At 43.5% G+C, this 22,453-nt stretch overlaps 1 protein-coding gene across 2 annotated transcripts in view; it reads right to left on the bottom strand.

Moving 5' to 3' along the window:
- Positions 1-295: 295 nt before the first annotated feature.
- The window catches only part of SLC2A12 (solute carrier family 2 member 12), a 47,770-nt gene continuing 25,612 nt past the window's right edge, over positions 296-22,453 (bottom strand). The window contains exons 3-5 of one of the 2 annotated variants that reach the window (XM_019520242.1): positions 6,621-6,743; positions 4,765-4,897; positions 296-457 (exon numbers count right to left, since the gene is read on the bottom strand). In XM_019520242.1, the coding sequence (XP_019375787.1) occupies positions 358-457; positions 4,765-4,897; positions 6,621-6,743 (356 nt within the window). In that variant the 3' untranslated portion in view covers positions 296-357. The remainder of the gene's footprint in view (positions 458-4,764; positions 4,898-6,620; positions 6,744-22,453) is intronic. The other variant, XM_019520243.1, reaches the window with a different exon arrangement.

Below are 22,453 nucleotides of genomic sequence, written 5' to 3'. Positions count from 1 at the left end.
TCAATTCTGGTTTGAATTCATCTTGGTTGAACATGGCTGATCAGAATTGTTCATAGTATTTCAGCACTCATTCACCTTCCACATCTAAGGGGTTGGTAAGTTCAGAGAAGGTGAAGGATGCTGGCACAAAGTAGGGTAAATCTAGGATTCTAATGAATTATAAACTACAAAAATCTTAGATTTTAGAATGATATTGTCACTGAAGGAAAAACTACTTTGAAATGGAATAGAGACTAGTTTGTGTATATAAGATACTAAGGTTTCTCACATAATAGCATTCATGAATATTTGGGGGCATTAGTTCTCTTGAGAAGGCTACATAGGTTGCCCTTGGATGAACAAACATCCTTCTGAAGTCTAGTAGAACTGCTCACAGTGTTCTCTCTTGGGAAGCTCTATTGGTGCTAATTTCTCTCTTTGTTGGCTGATCCAGCAAGTGGTATTCTTCGCATACTTCCTGAAAGAAAACAAGCATTTAGCATTTAATAAAACGAGGAAAGTGTTTGCCCTTAAAATATTTCCTCATCTGGGGGCAGGTCAGTGGTGAAGAATAAATTCTGATTGCAGCTTGTCAAATAACAAACCAGCAGCCACGGCAAGGATTTGCTGGATAAATCTCTTTGACAAATACCATATTTACCCAAATCAAAGATGACTTGGTATTTAAGATGACTCCCCCCCAGGAATTAGATTTTATATATGGAAAAATTGCTATTAATTTCTATGTATGGAATCTAATTATTGGAGGGTCATCTTAAATTTGTGCCCCTGTGCTGCTACAGCAGAGAAAACTGTGGCAGGGTAACAGCTGATGAAGGGGGCAGGAAGCCTAACTCCTGCCCCTTGCAGCTCCACCACTTATCCCCCTTGCCATCTGCATCTCCTGCTCCCCCCACAGTGCCTGTGCCCCTGGTGCCTGCTTCCCTGACAGCTCCCCACAGTCTCTGCCTCCACCCCATCACTTGCCATGAGTCATGACTCTAGCCCCACTCTGGTATAGGGCACAGAGTATGTGTTAGCTCTGGCCCCGCCTGGGTCATGCAGCAGCAGTTAGAGTAGTGACAGCTCTAGCCCTGGGGTGCTGGAGCTGTTGCCACTGCTGCCACTGTTGTGTGGCTAGGCCACTGCCAGAGCTACCATACACTCTGTGGCTCAAGCCTGAATGGGGCTGGAGCCACAACAGATGGCAAGCAGTGGAGTGGGGGGGAGGCAGAGGGACAGGCATCAAGGGTCAGAGGCTGTGGGAGCAAAGGTGGCAGGGGACAGGTACAGTGTGGCAGGTGGCTGCTGCAGCTCTGCCTCCAGCCCTGACTTGGGCTCAGGGCCAGTCAGAACCACAGCAGTCGCCTGGCCTCCTCACCTTGTACTCAAATCCAGGATGAGTGGCTTTTCCCCATGTTCAACACGGACAAGAAACTTCATCTTGGATATGAGTAATTACAGTAAATTTGGCCAGCTTATAATGCAAAGGTGTATATGCTCAATAATAAAAGGAACAAAGTTTCTGCTGAATCTAAACTTGTTGAGCGCTGCCTATATATATTGCTGCCCTTTCATAGCACCTAATGAAGTGAACTTCAGTTCATGAAAGCTTGTGCTCTCTCTATATGTCTTATTTAGATAGCCTATTAAGACACATATCTACCCTGCTATCTGTATACGTAGGTAACATAACTGCCCAGCAACTTTCAGTAGTTCTGTTCTCTACATGAAGAGGATGACGATTACACATTACTATCTTTTTCCAGGACCGAGGGCACAAGGAAAGTTGTGGTTCTCCCTTAATATGGGTGCTGTAAAACGACTGATGTGTACTATGCTTAACGCAATGGAAGCAAAGGTAAAAGACACTACCCCATACTTATTAATTAGGTTGGATGTTGGATACTGAAGGAAAATATTTGATATGAGGCTCAGAGTGGTTTCCTCAGAATGTATAAAGAAAAAACAACATTCTACCAGCAAATCATTATTTTCATTTGTGTGTCTGTCATCCTCACAGAAGTACATTTAGAATCCAAACGGTCTCAGGCATTGGTTCCTACTCTTGCTTCCTGCTTTGGCTTTTAGAAGCTATAGGCACCTATACACAAGCGCAGAGGCTGCTCTGATGCGCTGGAATTACAGTGCATCAGAGCAGACTCAATGAGGTCTGCTGGAGCGTGGCAATTATTGCACTCCAGCAGCCTTTTGCATCTTGTGTATTAGCAGCCCCATGTTTAAAAATGGTGGCAGGGGCACTTGAGCTAAAGGTTATTTAACAAGCTATAGTTCAAGCACCCCTGCCGCCATTTTGAAGTGTGGAGACATTGATACACAAGACAACTCTTAGAACTGCTCTAATTAAAGTACTGGCCCCTCCACCCCTGAAGCACATGTAGAAGTACCCTATGTTTCCAAGCATCTCCTATGAATTGCTGTAGAATGTGTTTCTCCACTAGATGGCAGATTTTGCTTAATTTCTTTATTTAAACTAGTTTTATATGGCACCAGAAAACAGTCTAATGTATGAAACAAATCCTCGCTGGTTATTTCTGCTGCAGTTTCTTTAGTGATGGAGCAGAAAAGGAAGAGCAAAAGAAAGTGAGCCTATAGATTTGTTCAATGAATCTGTATTTCAAAGACAGGTAGTCAGCAATCACTGTTGTATTCTTAAGGAGTTCCTAGATTTTAGGGTCAGAAATCACTGTAAGCATATATAGTGATCATCTAGTCAGGATTTCATCTAGGGATTCTTGAAATGGAAGGAATTATTCTTTCCTACTGTGCAAAGAAAGAACACTTATGAGAACTAATACAATTTGGTTGAACAAGAATATCTCTTTTAGAAAGATATCTAGCCTTGATTTTAAAACACCAGGTAATGAAGAATCTACTACACCCCTTAGTTATAAAGACATTAATTATCCTCATGGTCAAACATAGGTGACTATCTTCAAATTTGAATGATTCTAACCTCACTTTCCAGCCAATTTATCCTATTATCAGTTGTGCTTTAGATAGATAGCACCTAGTGACAGTGAACATTGTTGCAACAGAAATGGTGATGGAAATAATCAACTTAAATTTAGGTGGTGATTTGCTGACTACCCAAAAGTATACAGGCCACATTCTACTTCACCTGTTAGGTGCTGAAATACAGTGCTTCTCCATCCTCCTCAAATCCCTGAAAAGCCATTAATACTCCTGCTTTTTTTTTACCTGCTTTTATCCTATGCAGCAGATACACCCACATTTTTATTAACCATTTTCCAGACACTCAAGTAGGCTGCAATGGAGTCACACTTAGGCACCCAAGTCATTTAGGCTTCTAATAGGTAGAGGAGGATCTGACCCTATGGGTGACATCCTTGCTCTACAAAAGTAAGTAGCAAAAATCCTGTTGACTTCAATAGAGGAAAGGATGTCACCTAATAGTATCTGTACTGTGACCCCATAATAATAACTATGGCCGACTGACTTCTCTTTGGCTTCTCTACCCTCTTATGTGTTACGCTGGATACTTCTGGAGCTGGTTTCTATGAGGTAATTAGCTGATGAAGAGTTACATTTAGAACATGCCAGAGAGATCTGAGTTATAAATATCAGTCCCATTTCTTTCTTTCTTAAATTGGAAGTAAATAAACAGGAGAAGGCTGTAAATAAGGAAGTAAATAAAAAGAGAAGGCTGAGGGGGGATCTTGTGGCCTGTTATAAACTGGTTAGGGGGGATCAGCAGGCGCTGGGGGAGTCCCTGTTCCCCCGAGCGCCACAAGGAGTGACCAGGAACAATGGTCACAAGCTGGCGGAGGGAAGGTTTAAGTTGGACATCAGGAGGCGCTACTTCATAGTCAGGGCGGCTAGAGTCTGGAACCAGCTTCCAAGTGAGGTGGTGCAGGCTCCCACCCTGGGGGTTTTTAAGAGGAGGTTGGATGACCACCTTACTGGGGTCATTTGACCCCAGTGCTCTTCCTGCCATGGCAGGGGGTCGGACTAGATGATCTGCTCAGGTCCCTTCCGACCCTAGAAACTATGAAACTATGAAACTATGAATGCAGAATGGAATCATGCATAGAGACAGCAGCAGACTATTAAGTGGTTGTTTTGTTATAGGACATAGATAATTTTACTAGTGAAGCTCCTGTTTGAAGACTGTGGATGAACTGTTTCATTTTTGTTTCCCCAAGAGATTTGCAAGATTTTTTCAAAAAACCTAATCACACAGAGTCAGCTCTGCTTATGAGGTGTGAAACAGAACAGGTGGGCCTCAGTCATGCACAGGATACCCAGTGGAAGGAAGGAAAGTAGTAGCATCCTCATCACTGTTTCTACACCAAAATCTTCCCTATTAAGCAGGGTAACGGTGTATACAAAACTTTCTGGGAGCAACATTTTTTGAGATTCCCAAACAACTTCTGCAGACCTGAGAGACTGAGATAAGCCCAGTCTAAAAGAACCTTATTAAAGCTCAACCAAACCTAGGAAGCTTTCAGGTCTCCACTTCCATCATATATAGGTCAGATTCACCAGGCCATACTTCAGTGTAAAACAACTGAAGTGATGAGGTTGATAAAGGAAGGCACTGTCTCCTCTTCTGGGGCTTAATCCTCACCATGGAAGGGTTATGTGCTCTTTGCCATTGCATTCAGTATGTGCAGGATCAGGCCCTTTATGAGTGTGATACTCCAAGAAAACCCATGTGGTGCCCTGTTGATCTGTGGCATTAAAAAAGTTGATTTTCTATCAGTAGCACATAGGGGAAGGTAAACAATCTTGCATACTTACTGTTTGGCTAGCTCCATGGATATTTGTTCTAAAGAGCATCCCTTTGTCTCTGGTATAAACATGATGACAAAAGCCAAGGATGCAAGACTCATTACTGTGTAAATGAAGCACACCCATGGCAAGCCAATAAGGTCTGTAGAAGAAAAATTTTAAAAAAAGTATTTTTTGGTGTTACAAGCTATTTGTATCTTAACCAGTGAGGTCTTACAAATCCTAACTCAGCTGCTCAGCCACCTTGAAGAAATACTTTACACCAGTGGCACTCAACCTCTAGCCTGTGGACCAGATCCAGCTCACAGAGCCATGTCATCCAGCCCAGAGGACTCTCCATTGGCCCATAAATCTGACGCCAGTGGGGAAGCAGTGGCAGTGTTATTGTTGCTCCGCTGCTGCCAAATTTCCCAATCTGTGGGAAGCCCTGCAGGCTCAATAACATGGCTCTGCCCTCATGTGTGGGGTTGCTCTGCAGCCAGATCTGGGAGCTCAGGGTTAGTGCACAGCCACATCCAGCACAGCGGGCCAGGCCAGCACATGGCCAAATCAGGGTGCAGAGGGTCAGGCCAGTGCATGGCTAGATCTGGCATGCATGATCAGGCCAGTGTATAGGCTTGCACCCCTCCAAGTGCTGACTCTGAGCAGGAACTAGCCCACAGACCAACCCCACATCGCTTGTCTGGCTCGTGGGGCTGGAAAGTTGGGCACCATACAATCTGCACCCCCTTGTTTGTAACTAACTGTTACTGAGAAGGAAAGATGAATATTTAATTGTGCCTTGGGCTGGAAACCTGTAGGTCAACAGCTACAGTTTAGTCAGGTTCTACTTGCTTGATTTTTTTGTTGTAACACCTACAAACTTTTTCATAGTCGTTGTTTCTACTACACTGCAGGCCAGAAATGTTTTGGGCTCCTTGAAATTAAATGAGTATCTGTTTTTGTTGTGCAAATTTCATGAAGCCAAAATAGCATATTTCAGTAAATTCCAACTAGCTTCAGTTAATCCTTTCATGCTGGCAGTTTCCAGCATTTCCATTGTCAACAGTGAAGCGTGTGCCAGAAATGGATCAAGGAGTTAACACATTTTAGTTTCAGGCAAGGATAATCAATTTTTTTCAAATATGCTTGGAACAATGGAAAATACATGGGATCAGTGACACAGAGAGACATGCCTTTTGTTATCTTTCACAGACATATAGAGAATGGAATTTCCTGACATGCAATAATTTGTGTCAAGGACTGAAAGTTAAGGTAGATGCTCTGAGGTATACTCTATGGTCAAATATGTAAACTTCATTGGCTTCAGTAAAATATGTATCTGAGTCTTGTAATTGAAGTGAGGGCTAAATTTTGTTTGCAATTACATAGATGCAAAACCCAGGCTAAATTTATTTAAGCTAGTAAAGTGGCCATGTAACTGATTAAAAAGTGTTAGAAAAAATATTGGCCAGCTCTAGTTTAGAGCAAAGCAGGACTGAATGTTAGGTTATTTTCTATAGCTGATTAGTCAAGTGATGTCTTGAAATTAGAGTTAGATACCTATGAATAAATCCAAAAGTGATGTGTAAAATGGTAGGCTAGTCTTTTACTCTTAAGCCCACTCTACTACATCAGGCATATTTAGACCTATTTACAGATCTGTGAATATAAGGCTATAGAGGAAGTCTAAGCTGGTCTGTCATACATGGTGAGGATATGGAAAAAGGTGTAAGTGATACCAACAAACCAATATTTGTAGATGCACCAATTAATTTGGCCCCTGTATTTTATTTCTAAATTTTAACTGATGATTAATCTTCTATAGGAAAAGTGTATGCCTAGTATTTGGAATATGGACTTGAGAAGAAACAAAGCATTCTTACCAGTTACGGTCAAAAATGTCAAGGAGATAAGGAGATTTATACCCCAGTTCATACTAGAGGTCAAAGCAATGGCCCGTCCTCTGATTCCACCAGGGAAAATTTCACTCAGCAGCAGCCAGGTCACTGAAATGAAGGAAAACCTAATAATGACACCATATTTGAAGGTAAAGCTTTCCCAACCTGAACAGATATACTTAGGCGCATAAATTCACCTGAGCACTTATAACTTGTAAAGAGAATAACCTCCACAATGTAAAATTGTCTTTCTAACTCTCATGAGCACCCTGAGCCTTGTGGCCAGAGTAGAAACATGACTGAAACTTCCACATGCCCTGTCAGTCTCTTGTTGGTACAATAACTCATCTAAGGTACTGGCAGGAAAGCATGACTTAGAGCAGCCCTTGGAATTTTTCTAATTCATGCAAGGGGAGTGGGCTAGGGGACAGTTGGACTATATCAGGAGAGCTCACAGTAGCTGTCTTGCACCTTCAGGTCTTTTTGTCATAGCCATAAATCTGGATCAGTATCTGGCTTTTAGAGCTATTCTTTCAGTAGAGTAACAACTGCAGGTTTCTGGTACAATTATACTAAAAATCACTGCAATTTAAATTAAAAAATAGAATTTTGGCAATGCTTTGTGTTAGAACATATGTTGCACCAGATATAACTAAGGATTCTTATTTGGCAAGGACAGAATTGGAAAAGGTGCAAAGGGAAAAAGATACTTGGGGGAAAATATGAGTAAGAGCCAGCTGAGAATAGCGCATGTGTCTCTGAATCAATGTAATAGACTCAAACAAGTTTTCTTTGAGTTTCTTCATTGTTCTCTTTAACCACAAATGGAAGACTAATAATATTGTTATGGTTAATCAAGAGTTTACGTAAAACTGGGAAGTACACCAAGGCCTCAATTCTCCTTTACACTAAAGCCTCACACCACTGTGGGAATAATATACTGCCAGAGTAGGGCAAAGAGTCCTTTGAATAAATAAGAACTAGGGTGAGATTGCACGTTAGAGTCAGCAGGCGCTAAGTCTAAAGAATGTTGGTCCATGTTAAGGTTAACTAGTGATCTGATCAGTCACACATTCGGGGTTAATACCCTCTCTAATGGGCACTGCTCAGACCTGCTGCCAGAGGGATGGCACACAGGGGCATGGCTGGGGACTTCAAGGCTACTCCATGCCTGCCCTGCTCACTGCCACACTATAGGCCAGGAAGGAGGGGAAGGAAGGGCCTCCCCCCATATTGCTTGGATATCCCCGTTCATCCCCCACATTTCCCAGATGCCACCAGTCAGGTCCTGGAGGAATCATCCCCCACCCTTGTTTGGCCCTTCCACACCCAGATCGCTGCCCTGCTACTCCAAGCAGTCCAGCAGCAGTGGTAGAGGCAGGAATGGGGGGTGGGTTCCCTCCTCCCTGACTGCTCCTGGATTCTCTGCAGTGCATGCTGACCCCATGCACCTGGATGCAGCCCCCACCAGGGCCTGGGGATGTCTGGAAGCTTCCTGTCCCCTTTTTACCCCTTTTTCCTGCCCCACTTTCAGGTGCAGGGACTGGATCTGGGTGCACAGGGGTGGCAAGAGCTGTAGGAACCCCAGAAGCAGGCAGAGAGAGAGGACCCTCCCACCACCGCCTTCACCACTCTCAGGCTGATTAGGGCAGCAAGGCAGTGATCCACAGGTGGAGGGGTTGATGTGGGGCAGAGGGAAAAATTAGGGTAGCAGGGGAATGATTTGGGGGACAGTGGTTGCCATTTAGAGGGGGCATCAAGTCAGCAGCACCCCTTCTTCTACTCTGTCCCTCTTCCCTGGTTAACTTAATTCAACCTACAAAACACAGACAGCTAATCCTTCCCCCAAGTGGTGTAACTTTAAGATGCCTAAAGGGCACTTAGCACTTGTTAATGAGCTCTAATGTGTCATCATTCAAGTTTTAAGTGCTATTAACATGTTCTAATTGTAAATGTATAATCTCACCCTTAGAGCCATGATGTCATGACTTACTACATTAGGGCCATCCTACATAGCCAGAATACAGCACCTCAATTTAATAGTTTATTATAATCTATCTTTGCCGAACCAGGTAAAAGCTGACTTCAATTCAGCTGTATAGGAATAGTGAAAACCTCTTTTACCTGGTCTACATAGTCACTATACATTAAAAAAATGTTACTAACATTTTAAACTGTAACGTGGGAAAGCTGCAGGTGTTTTTAAGTACTGTGTCAACCAGCCAATTAAAAACAGGCTTTGACAATTGTTGGCCATCTCATTAACCTTGTTTTGTCATTGTCACAGCACAATCAGTGCTGTCCAAGTGTGAATCATTAGTCACAGCAGGTATAACATGTCACAGCAAGCAACCCCAGCCATAAAATATAAGGCAGCAAATATAAACTAGCCAAAAAAGGAAAGCAGTGCCATTTTGGGTCAGGCTACAGGCCTATCTTCCCCAATATTCCAGGGATCAGCAACATTTTGCCACCCCAGGCACTCTGTGACCTGGCTCTCTGCTGTGGGCTGCAAGTCCCACCCCACCATCCCCAGGAGAGTTCAAGCATTTACCCTTCCTGCTGATACCTTCCCTCTGCAGCAAAGGTAAGCACGGGCACAGAGAGCAGCTGGCAGGGCTGCTGGAGAGGTTGCCATGTAGGGACAAGCAGCTCAGTGGAGGCCCTCTCAGAGGTGGAGAAAGGCATGGGCAACTTCCATTTTTTGAGGCTCCCAGTATATTAAAAAAATATTAATTCATAATGCACTACAGACGGTGTGGCCCAGTAATGGGACACAAGTTTAAAGTTGTATGATGAACATCACTCCCCCCTGTGATAGGCCCTGGCTCAGCGCAGCTGTGTGCTGCCTGATGCTCTGGGCTAGGTTGGACCTTCTTGGCCCAGATCCAGCCTGTGGGCTATAGACTGCTGGTCCCAGAAATATTCTGTATCTCATCATACCAGAGGGTGGATGCCAAGGAAAGAACACTTATTCAGGACGTATCCAGAGTGATCTTGCCCTAACTCTCTTCCTTTACAGCTTCCAGCATTTAGAAGCCCAACTTTGGAGGTTGCTGCCCTACTACAGTATTTAATACCTACTTACGAATTTGTCTAAATCCTCTTTTGGACCTGGTTAAGTAATCAGCCGCCACAACATCTTGAAACAATAAGTTCCATCAGTTAATTACATGCTGTTAAAGACACTGCATAATTAGCTGGTGGGACTCCTTGCCAAAGGGTATCATTAAAGCCAGGAGCCTAAAAGGATTCAGCACAGTAATGAGAAAATCCACATTAATGAGAGCTAGGGTTAAAGGCATAACATATAGTTAAAGCAACATTTGGGAGAGATCTTTCTTCAGGGCATAAACCAATCTCCAACCAATGGAAGGATTAGGAAGAAACTTCCCTCTCTGGGTAGATTGTTCATTATTTCCTGGTGTAAGGTTTTTTTTTTATACTCTTCTTTGAAGTAATTGGCACTGACCACTGTCCAAGCCTGGACAGGGCTTCAAGTGACAGAGTGCACAAAGCTAGCCAAACGTAGGGCAGAGTAGAGGAGCAGTGGCCTCGGGACTGATTTGACTTGACTTGACTTGACTGCCTAAGACAGGAGCCTAGACCAGATGGATCATTTGTGTGATCTGTAGGGGTGGAAACACCTCCAGTGTTCTGTACATTAATGTATTCCTGCACAAGACTAACATACACTGAAAGGCCACTTGTACACGTGCTGGGAGTTTAGTTCTCCCTAAATTGAAGTGATGGTCCCATCAGCTCACATCCCCATCAGCTCACACCCCCTACTCCTCCACCACAAAGCAAGCAGGCTCCAGCGAAGTGAAAAAAAAAAAGCAGTGAGGGCCCAATCCTTTGTTTTGTTTTCCTAGAGCCTGCCTACCTCTTCTACAGCCGGGAGACAAGCTGCCGGAGGGTCCTGAGCTGCAAAGGACCCTAGTGCTTCCCTCCATGGTGGCGGCAACCCCAAGTGGTACCTGCCCGCTGGCACCCTGCCCAGGTGATCCTGGGGGGCACTGCTGTCACAGAGGAAAGCACTGGGACTCCCTGCAGCTCAGGGGCTGTATGACCCACTGGCATCTTATTTCTTGCAGGCAGGCTCCGGGAGAGGAAAAAATAAGATCAGGCCCCTGCTGCTTTTTTCTTTTTTTCCTCAGTCCAGCCTGCACACATAAGCTGCTGATGGGTCTTGCAGCCCCTGAGCTGTGGGGGGCCCAGTGCTTCCTTCTGCAGCAGCAGCACCCCCTGGGGCTGTCCGAGCAGGGTGCAGCCCCAGCTCACAGGCAGCACCCACTGGATCCAATGGTGCATGGGGTGTTGGAAGCCCAGGCATACTCAGGAGAGCTTGGGATTTGTGGGCTTCCAGTGCCCCATGCACCATCCCTGCCACCTTCCCGCCACCTGGGACTACCCAGGAACAGGGTGGCTGCCCTGGGAAGGCCACAGGAGGGTGGCTAGGTATGCTGGCAGCCAAAGAAGGTGGCGGGCATGGTCCACAAGGTGCTGGAAGCCCACCAAGCCTGAGTTTCCCTGAGCACACCTGGGCTTCCAGTGCTCTGTGTGCCATGCCTGCCACCTTCTCTGTATAGGGCCCTTGTACACACGAGGAATATAGCTGTAATGTGTTACGTGGCAAACTAAACATGGGATGTGTTTTAGTTTGCTAAGCAAAAAAATCATTTAAATCAAAACATGCTGCCAAAGGTGTACATTTTACAGAATTTAATTGTAATATGCCACCAAATGTGTACACTGTTACACAATTAAATAATTAAAAAGGGCAATCAAACCACTAAAAGGGGCAATTTCCTCATGTGTACCAGCACTGGTGCCCTAACTGCATTAGATCTTAAAACAACTACATTAGTGCTATAGCCCTGGTCACATAACACATCTTTTCTTGTGTGTACCTATTCAATAGTAAGCTTCCATTCCTTTCCAATTAAACAGGGCCCCTTGGGCTAAAATACAATTTATCAGCATGATTAGAAAATGTAGCACGTGTGTCTTGATTCACATATATTGTGCGCCCACATGCAATCTATAGCTTGGTTCAGCCACATCAATGTTTAAAAGCTTTTATTCAGTCTAGTTGTTTCAGCTGTTCAGGTACAAATAGCTCAGTTATAGACTATTTGCTTTGGTTTGTAGGTACTATGCTTTGTTGGCTCTGTGGTGTTGGTTTTAGTCTGCCAGTGAAGTGGGTACTACAGAAATATGACACTAATATAGTTTGTCCATCCCTTTTCCTGGCTGAAGAGCTGATTCTTTGCTTTTGGCACCTCTCTTGGATTGTTTCCACCTGTCCTTTTGCCAAGAGACAGCAGCTGCAACAGCTACAAAGGGGATGTTTTTTTCCTCTTGGGGTACCAGTAACCAGGTGCCAGCTTCAATTCATGATAATTAACACTGCAAGCTGTGACTGCTCCCTACTGAGGGGCCTGAAAATTGAGCCTGCCCATCTCTAAAGACAGTGAGAAGTAACTGGATGCTCCATTTGTTCTCCCTTAAGCAACTGCATTTCACAAAAAAAGCCCAACCTTGCAATGGTGGGGGGGTGTCAAAAAATTCTCTCCCCTCCCTCAATATGTGCAGTATTACAGTTTTGCTTCAAGCTCACATTATACTAATGACCACATAGCATATTTTCAATACTGTTTAGCCTTGAATATGGCAGTCTTTGAGTCGTATGTACATAGCAGAGGGCACTGGGCCATTGCTTTTCCACTCAAGTGTGAGCAAAGGCTATGCAGAGGGAAAGATTTAAGAACTAAGAGTGGCCTAGAGCCAATATATAGATCCATATGGTTAATAGCTAGGACACCTCAATCTCATATACATGCATGCATACATACATACATATCAATTTAAATTGGCTTAGTTTCAGGTCATAAGTGAAAATACTTCTCATTCCCTTGTGGATGCATCTACACTGTCAAGAGACTACGCTAAGGATCTTTGAAGTGACGTATGATGTAACTGTTCTGTGAGCAACATCGAAAAACATTGTAATATCACCACCTTACAGAAGTACTGAATATGTACCAAAAATTCTTTTTTAATAGGCACATTTATGGATACATGTCTAGAACCACTCTGAGGTGGTCACATTTCATCCATTTATGAGTGCACATGAAGCAGGTCTGCCATTTTTCAGTGAGGCAATCCCCGGCATGGTCCAGAGGCTGTGTAAATGTTGTGTATAGTACATCTACCCCTTAGATCCAAAGAGTATTACATCACCATCTCCTTGACTTTCAGGAGTGTGGCACAACAATACTGCAAGAGCAGGGAGTGTGGGGAAACTGGGGCATCTGTAAAGTTCGGTGGGCTGAAGATGATCCTCAGATTGCAAATGAAGCATTTGACTAAGATGTCCCTGCTTTGACCTCACTCTTGCTGGTAGCAGGAGAAAATTGGTGCCTGCATAGCTCTGCCCTCATTAACAGGAATCTGTATTCCCTGAGTGTTCTATTTGTCGCTCATCATTTTTTCTCTTTTCTGCACCTGTACCATACAAGATCATGTTCTTTATGGATGGATTTAAAAAATGAAGCTCAGAAGACTTAAAAGAACACAGGGTTTCAGGGGTATAAATTGTGAGGAGAGATTAGGCGGGCTCAAGGCTTAGCAATGAAGGAAGCAGAGGTATGTAAGACTCCAAAAAGAACAGAATGGATTGTTATCAACAAGAGGTCCAGGCTTCAGATAAGGAGAGGATTATCCCATAAGCAATGCAGGGAGAAAGGTTCTCGACACAGGATGCTAAGAATTTAAAACAAATTGCCGAAGTCAAGGAGAAAAGTCAATGAGCAACTCAACACAAGGAACTCTGAAACTGTTCATGGAAGAAGAAAGTCAAGGGGCAAGTGGTGACAGATGTTGCTGTAGCAGCTAACTCTTCTTTATCTCCACAGAGCTTTCTTCAGCAAAACCCATGGCTTTGCTGAGTATTGTCAGAAAGCTACATGGGCAAGTACTTCCTGAAAGAATGTCTTCACATTTTGCTAAATTGCCAGATATTTATCCACTTAATCAAAAAAACATCAGCACCCAATTCCAGGAGCAGCCCCATTGATTTGACAGGAACAACTTGTGTGGAGAATAAAATAACAGGTCTTTTGAGTTATACATAATAGGGGCTAGATTGCAGCTACCTGCTAAGAATGCCAAAAGAAACCCCAAAGAAAGCTCTGTGAGTCTGAAAGCTTATCAACATGAGAAAAGTTCTTGTCATAATTATTTCACTAGAGTTATACTGGGACAATGCACCATGTGGACCATTTTATTCTGGATTATGAATGACTTTTTATGGTTTGGTTTAACTGCTTTCACAGAATACATTACAGCTGAGTAACTTACAGAGTAAGTTACTCCCTGGATGGTTCAGTTAGCCATCCTATAGTAATAGCAGATACCTTCTACTCATTGCCTGCCCTTCTTCCCCTACTTCTCCACTTTCTTTATGGGTATTGATAGGTTAATAGCAGCCCCTGGAACTCTTTCCACTGGTCACAAGCTAGCAATGCTGGTAGCCTACAGAGAGGAAGAAGGGGCACTATTATGACCCCCAACTCTTTCAAATGGATATATAGGATTGTAACAAGGTGTATGGTTCAAGGGCTGAAGCCTAGTTGCAGGAGCTAGAGTTTAATAGCCTGCCTGCCTAGGAGCTCTGGGCCAGCTGATGGGAATGATTTCTGGCCCTGGAGGAAGTTAAAAGCTCCCAGAGAGATGACAGTAGGGAGGGAGGGAAGCTGAGAAGAAAGGTGGCATTGAAGCACTGTGGTGAAGCTCTTTCCATGGATAACAGAGGCAGGGGGTGGGTTCTGTTGATGTTTTGCTATTCTGTTTAGTTTGATCTAGGAAAGGGGGAAGTCTGGCTCCTGGGCATGGCTGAAAGAGTAACAATGCGCTATGGAGACCATTTCGCTGTATTTGACTACCATAGTTTTTCACACACAACATGCACCTTTCCCCCAAAATCAGATCACTGTCCAAGGGTAGTTATATTGCCAAAACATTGTAATAGGTGGCGTTGATGAGGGTTATGTAGCTCTAACTCACCTGTCTGCTATTTACTCCTGGTCTATTTCACAGCCCACAAGACTCTAGCTCTTTTAAAAATGATAGATCAACCTATGGACACCAGTCTTCAACAGCAGCTAGGGTTTGAGCTTTAGTTTAGGAGAAAAGAGAGGGTGAGTCAAGAAAATACAGCATATTTTTATAAACTTTTTCTCTTCAAGAAAAATAAAGAAGACAGTGTGTGGAAAGACACATTTGCAAATTTTGTGGTGAGTTAGAGCTACATGCCCTTCATTAACACCACCTGTTAGAGTGTTTTGACAACATTACTACCCTCGGACAGTGACCTTTGCAAATACTTTAGAAGCAAGATTCTGCTGAAAGATAATAAAGACAGCTAGAGTTTTACAGGAACATGCAGAGGGTAGGAATGTTTGAACTGGAAAGCTGACAAAACTTAGAGAGTGTTAAGTCTAAACTGGGCAAATAGCTGTGATGCAATAAAAATGGAGTAAAGTCATATGGCCTGTGTTGTGCAGAATGTCAAACTAGAGGGTCATAACAGTTGCCTCTGACCTTAAGTATCTATGACTGTCTTTAATTTCTGGGTCTGTCCCACAATATGACTAGCGTGGCCACTCAAAAATAATAGCCAGTAAATATGGAATAAATGAAAGGATCTATTTCTCTGACGAGCATGCAATCAGTTGGCAAAAGACATATCTCTAGAAGGTCACCAAGTCAAACTCTGTTATCTACATTTGAGCTGAATAGTTTCACCATTGGTAGCTAAGCAAGCTAAGACAAGGATAATCAAATCTTATGCCTCACGGCTTATTCTGATCTCTGCAAGGCTCAGATAATAAATCTTCTCTCCTTTACTGCATCCTATAATTTTCTAGGAACGTTAATGTTGTGGAAGTTTAATTACTATCTTCTCTTATGAAACAGCATTGGTTGGCTGCTGAATACAAGGCACTGCACTGACAGACCACCAGGCTGATTTGTGGTGAATCTTACAGTCACTTTTTCCTTCTATTATATTACCAGTATGTTTCTATTTTTACTGTTTAATCCTTTGGGCTGGATCCTTGAAATCACACATGCAAGATGAATAGAATTTAATCTTTGTATGTTTGTGATAGTATTAAAGTCCGTAAAGTCATTGCTCTTTGTTCATATAGTTAGAATCAATCATCTAGAGATAAACTGACCAATTATGTAAACACCCTTTTCAGGGACCTATTTATGAAACATAAAATGTATACTTTATCCTCATCTCACTTGCTGCCTGCTCCTGTAAGTCATGCTCAGAGTCATTAAATAAATGTTCATGTTAGAATATACAGTCTCAGCTCCATGTGCTTGACCAGAATTGTAATTGACTTCTCTGTTCTACGAAAATAATAACATATTTTTCAACTATATTTTCAGGTAGGTGGGAAAGCTAAAAATAATATTAATGAACAAGGATTGATTTTCTGTAGGGTATGCACAGGATATATTTGTTTTGAAAACAGCTGTGCAAGAGCTGAGCTGCTCTATAAAAGTCTAGGCCCTAACGGGTCAGAAGTGTGGTACATCTTACCCATTGAGCTGACAGTGGCCATCCCCAAACAATTCAGAAGATGATGTCAGCACCTTGCTATAGGCATATATGGAGTAATATGACTAGTGCTTAAGGTCATCCCAATGTCCAATGGAGATTGAGCTAAACTCTAATTCTGTACTTAAGATGTAGGTTCTATCTCTAACATCAGTCTACAGTCCTTATGTTTTCTTTTTGTCCTTCTACACATAGGGTTTTATGCTGTCCCATCTGCAAACTGCTCACCAGGCAAGGTGTTTACTTATTCAGAATATTGAATCTGGGATAATCCTCTAAGGCATCTGCAGAGGAATGGCCACAGAAGCCAAAGGCTCTAATTCATAAGCAAAGCATGCAAGCTTATTACATATTTCACTCTAGAAATGTATAGAGAGAAAAATATACAGCTTGTTGGATGAGTGAACCTGCTCTTCCAGTATCCAAAAGGGTATGTTCTACCCCTCAGGCGACTGTCTTGACTGAGACAGATGAACAAGTCTTTATGCTTTCAAAAGGCAGTTGTATTCTTTAAACAGAGGTTGAATTCACAAGAAAAACGTGGGTGCACTAGTATTTATGAATCCCTCACATAATCTCACAGGCACCTAGATTTTCTCAGGGCTCAAATTCCCTTGGAAAATTTGTCTCCCATGAGCAGCAAAGTGTCTGTTGCCAAGTTCATGTACAACTGGTTAAATCCTGAGAGAGCTGAGCTGCTAGATGCCTGTTGCAGTAGCCCTGCGAGGATGCAGAAAAAAGTTATTTCCCCATTTTTCTCATTTGTGGGGCCTGATCTGGTATACACACCCAGATGAAACTCTTCTAGGTGACTGCCCTAACAGCTAGGGTATACCATTCTCACTTGCTCCATGCAAAGTGGAACAGCTCCAATAGCAGGGGCTGAGCAAGCCCCACTTCAGACTCTGTGATGATATGGGCAATCACCTAGGAATGGGAGAAGTGGGGTCAAATTCCCTCAGGCAGATAGGGGGTTTAAACCAAGGTCTCTCATATCCTGGATGACTGTTTTTAAAAAGGGGCTCAGGACCCCAACTCTATAATGGGCTCAGGACAAGATTAGGTACCTCTCAGCAGCCCAGAACTAGGTGTCCATGTTTAAGATGGGGTTAAGCAACACTTGTCTCCTCAAGTACGCAGCTCCACCCTCAGGTCGCAACTTCTGGGAACCAAGTCTTAAATACCCAACTCTCTCCATGCATCATATATAGACATCATATATAGACATCTAACTCAAAACTTTGAACTCCACCGGTCAGCAAGCTATCTAGAAGTAGTTAGCTTCAGTTTTCTAGCACGTAAGTCTATATCTATAGCCGTGGTGCTCAACTTTTTGGTCCTGTGAGCAGAAAAAGTGGTGCAGGGCTAGCCCATGGCCCAGATCCCAGGGTCAGTGCCCAGATCAGGCCCTGCACATCCAGACTGAACTTCAGCCCAGCCCTGTGTGATCAGATCAGGTCCCACAGCACTTGTCCCTGCTGTGTGTGGCTGGATTGGACCCTGTGTTGCCTTGGTCCAGCTTTGCAAGACCAGAATGGGCCCTACACTGCCTTAACCCAGCTCTGCATGGCTGGATTGAGCCCTGCACTGATTTTCCACCTCACAATCTAATGTGTGGGGCCATACTGTTTGAATTGCAGGGCTCTGCACAGGTCTGGAAATTTGGCAGCAGGGGAGTGGCAAGTCAGACTGCCCTGCTTTCCCAGCAAATTTTCATACCCATATTTAGACTTTTCTAAGGCCTCTGTGAGGAGCTTATACAATATATCAAGGGATAGATACTAGGGCTGTGTGAAATTTCACCAGCAGTTTCGTTTCAATGCTGTTTCAAACTCGGAACAGCAAAACTGGAACGAAACAGAGAGCTTCAAAACCGCCTCAAAATGAAATGAGGCAAGTTGAAACATTTCAAAATTTTCAAAACGTTTTGAGTGCCAAAGCTCTAGCTGGGCTTGCCTGCAGGGAAACAGAAACTAAAGTAAGGAGAGGAAGGGGGCAGCAGGGGGAAGGGTGGGTGGGGAGAACTGCTCTCATTATCGACTGTGCAGCTGGCCAGTGACTGTCATCCTTTCCTGAGGTCCCTTCCAATTCCAGTGCTCTGGTGGAGGGATGGAAAAACTGCAATGAAGGCAGCGTTGTTTGAACTGCCCTGCTTTCTGCCTTGGTGTCAGCTGAGTGAGGGTGCACCGTAACACACACACACAGTGTCACCCACCCATGCCATGAGTGTTGCCTGTCAGCAGCCAGAGGTGCAGGGCCCCAGAACCCAGACTCCCCCTGCACCTGTCCTTGACAGCTGGCAGGTTTCTTGGCCGCAGCAGGGACTAGCAGGTCTGCAGTTTTCACACCCCCGTACCCCAAGACAGACACAGTCCCACAAGCACCCATGTCACAAGTTTCGCCTGTCAGCAGCCAGAGGTGCAGGGCCCCAGAATCCAGAAGCCCCTGCACCTATTTCCTTGAGAATTGGCAGGCTTCATGGCCTCAGCAGGGGCTAGCACGCCTGTAGTTTTGACCCCACTGTGGCTTAACATCTACACATGACATGAGTTTTTTGCTTTCAAGACTGAGGTGCAGTTTCCCTAAAACCCCTACACCTATCTCCTCAAAACTTGGCAGGCTTCATGCCTTCAGAAGGAGCTACCATTTCTGCAAGTTTCATCCAAATCAGGCCAGAAATGATGAAGTTACTGGGCTGTTTTGAGCTTTCCCATTATATCCTACGGGCAAAGCGTCGAAACAGCGTCGAAACGGCATCAAAACAGCAAAACTGTTTTGACGAAACAGAACAGAACGGCAGTTTTGAATTGAAATGAAATTCAAAATGAAACACTGTTCCATCAAAACGCAAGTTGAAACAGAACGGTGCCGTTTCGCACAGCCCTACTAGATACATATTGTGTAATGTTGCTGTGATAGCACTCCTGCAAAGCTTTAGGTCAATGAAGTGGTGCATGAAGTGGTGCATCACAATCATAGCTTCCTTTATGTAAAGCACTTGGTTTCTGAACCAAACAAACACAAACCATTCCAATAACATGCCCAAGGCAGAGGCCTGATCCGTTACATTAAAAAGAGTAATCCTGTGAGATGCTAATCCCCCTTGAAGATCCAGGATTTGGTTCTAAGGATGTGTCTACATGTCACCATATGGCAATGTTGCTATGGCACTGTGTTTTAGTACTTCCTCTTAGAAGTACTAAAGCACAGCACAGTATGGGCAGTTATTACTGTGCATGCAGTGCACAGTTAGACTTTGCCACTATGTTGCTGGAGTGGCACGCTATACTCAGGAGTGCACTGCTATGGTGATGTAGCTGGCGATCACATGTAGACACGTCATTGCTATGTAGCTGTAGTGCACCATATGGCGATGTAGCATGTAAATGCACCCTAAATGTACATAATAAGGAAAAGCAATATGCACACAGATTCACATTGCCTTGTACAAATGGAAATAAGGGAAATGATCGTAATGTTTGTCATACCCATGGAACTTGGGAAAGCACTGGCATGTGAAATCTGTGTGTTTAGGTTTTCACAGACTCATGGCAACATCTTTCTCCAGAATCCTCAGAAAATTTACTACACAAAGCAATCTTGACTTCTCCAGGGCGCTCTTACATATAGTCTGAATGCCCTTTTCCCTTTGCCGTAAAGTTCCTTAAATGCTCCAACAAGGTGTACCACAGAGACTGTACCCACAGGACAACTTTGTTGCCATTCATCATTCTGTGAGTGACTGGCCAGTGGCCACCCTTCATGTCTTCAAAGACTAGTATGTTTGTCTCAATGAGATCTCCAGGCAAGCCCAATACCTACCATCTATCTAGGTATTTACATGGCTCTTGTCATCCTTGTGGCTGAACACCTCACCATCATCAGTGGACTTTTATACTTACGACAACCCTGAGAGGTTGGAAAGCATAAACCTTCTTCTACAGAAGGCAAACTATAATGCCTCATGTATTAAAACGACTTCCTGGATGATACACTGGAAGTTTGTAACTCAGCCAGCAACTGAAACCCTTGTGTTCTAGATGCTAGTTCAAAGATCTATTCACAAGTAGAGGCCAGGGTTGGGTATTTGTCTGGTCAAATACCAGTCAAAAATTGTAAAAAAAAAAAATTGCCAATAGGTCCAAATAAAAAGCCAAAAGTTTCCATTAAGAAATGTGTCAAAAACAATTTTAAAAAATCATATTTCTGTCAAGAAAACTACAAAAAAGTAGTTTTTTTTGTAAAATGTTTATAATCTTTAACCAGTTAAAAAAAAATAGAGTCAGTTGACTGGTCAATTGACAATATTTGATTGGTCACTTGACCGCCTTGCCAACCCTAGCAGAGGCAAAACTTTTTGGCCAGGCATGCCACAAATTAGACCCACACCATCCCCAATTGCTACTCCAACCCCCTTCCCTTGCCTGATCTGCTTCTCTGTTTCCTGCTCCCTGACCTATTTGATATTCTGCTTTCTGCTTCCTGCCCTGTACTCCCTGCCCAACCTGCTGCTCTGTTTCCTGCTTCCTGTCATATCTGTCACTCTGCTACCTGTCTCCTCCACAAAATGCCACACGCTACAAACAATGGCTTCCCATGCCACTTGCGGCATATGTGCTCCAGGCTGGCCACCCCTGCATTAACACCATCCTACTTGCACCTTCTGTGACGTCTCTAGCAAGCACTCATCAGCCCCCTCACTGGAAACTGTGAACCAACCCCTCTTGATAACATGATACTGCAGAATGTTTTTCTAATCTTAATGCTGTGATTTCAAATATGGAAGACTACAATTTATCCTTTGTCTATTTCCTTGAAAAGCAAGCTTTAAATGCTCCATTTGGCATAAGCTCTAAGCCAGGGATAGTTTTTAAAAAGGCCTTTTGGTATGAAGCTCCTTGTCACCCTGCAGTACTTGGCGTGGTGTGTTTATCTTTAGATCTGAAATGAAACAGTGAGTTTGCATTGAGGGTACTGCTGAATAGTAGCTTTAACACTAAGCCTGCCCAGGATCAAAGAAGTTCTGAAAAATCAGCTCCCCCAGTGTAGAAACTGGATTTTATTCAATTTAGATATGTACCCTTTAATCTTTCTCACAGAACTCAATGTCACAGTGACATTCTCTTTTGGAAGGCTGTCTATGGTCAAGGGAAGCGAATATAAAACCTTCAATAACCTTTGATCTGTTAATCAAAGGCTGTTATTATTTCCTGAATATTTGAATGTAACATTCCACCTACAGTGAAGGGCAAATGTTCCATTAAGAAAATCAGTAAATAATAGCAGCCTTTGATTATCATATCAAAGATTATTATAGGTTCTACGTTAGATTCACTTGATAGGGGATTGCCTTGTAAAACATGTCATTGTAATACAAGCATGAATATTTAGACTCACTCTTTATTTAGTATTTCAATATTTATACCATCACTACACTACATACACCCCCCCCATATATATAAAATACTTGTCCCATATATGTATAATACTTATCCCATATATTTATCCTATGGATATATCTATACATATAGATACATATATAGATATAGATATTTAGAGACACACACACACACACACACACACACACACACTTGAAGGTATATACCAGTAATATTCCCAAGCAGGGTATTGCAACACTCTTGGGGTACCTTGAGATCCTCTTGGGGTGCCATGGGTTGCCACATAATGTTAGACATAGTGTTAGGCATGTAAACATGACTCACAAGATATTTCAAGTAGGAATCCATAGTGTTAAAAGCATTTTGACCTCTTGTGGTCTTTCTAAGTTCTTTGCAGCAGAATAATTGCTCAATTTTTCTTCTGCAGTCAAAAATCAAGTGAAAACTAAGAGCTGGATATTCAAAGGGGTGTCTTCAATCTATCAAGGGGGACCTTGGGTCTAAAAAGATGACGGGGTAAATTCATGTTGAATGAGCTGCGGCACTGGTCAGGCCACTGCTGGAGTACTGCGTCCAGTTCTGGGCGCCGCACTTTAAGAAGGATGTGGACAGCATCGAGAGGGTCCAGAGGAGGGCCACTTGTATGATCAAGGGACAGCAGGGTAGGTCCTATGAGGAAAGGTTGCGGGACCTGAACCTGTTCAGCCTTCAAAAGAGAAGGCTGAGGGGGGATCTTGTGGCCTGTTATAAACAGGTTAGGGGGGATCAGCAGGCGCTGGGGG

Source organism: Gavialis gangeticus, unplaced genomic scaffold (assembly GCF_001723915.1).
Source record: "Gavialis gangeticus isolate Ggan-Ray unplaced genomic scaffold, GavGan_comp1, whole genome shotgun sequence".
NCBI classification, from domain to species: Eukaryota; Metazoa; Chordata; order Crocodylia; family Gavialidae; genus Gavialis; species Gavialis gangeticus.
This window is presented reverse-complemented; position numbering and strand designations above follow the sequence as displayed.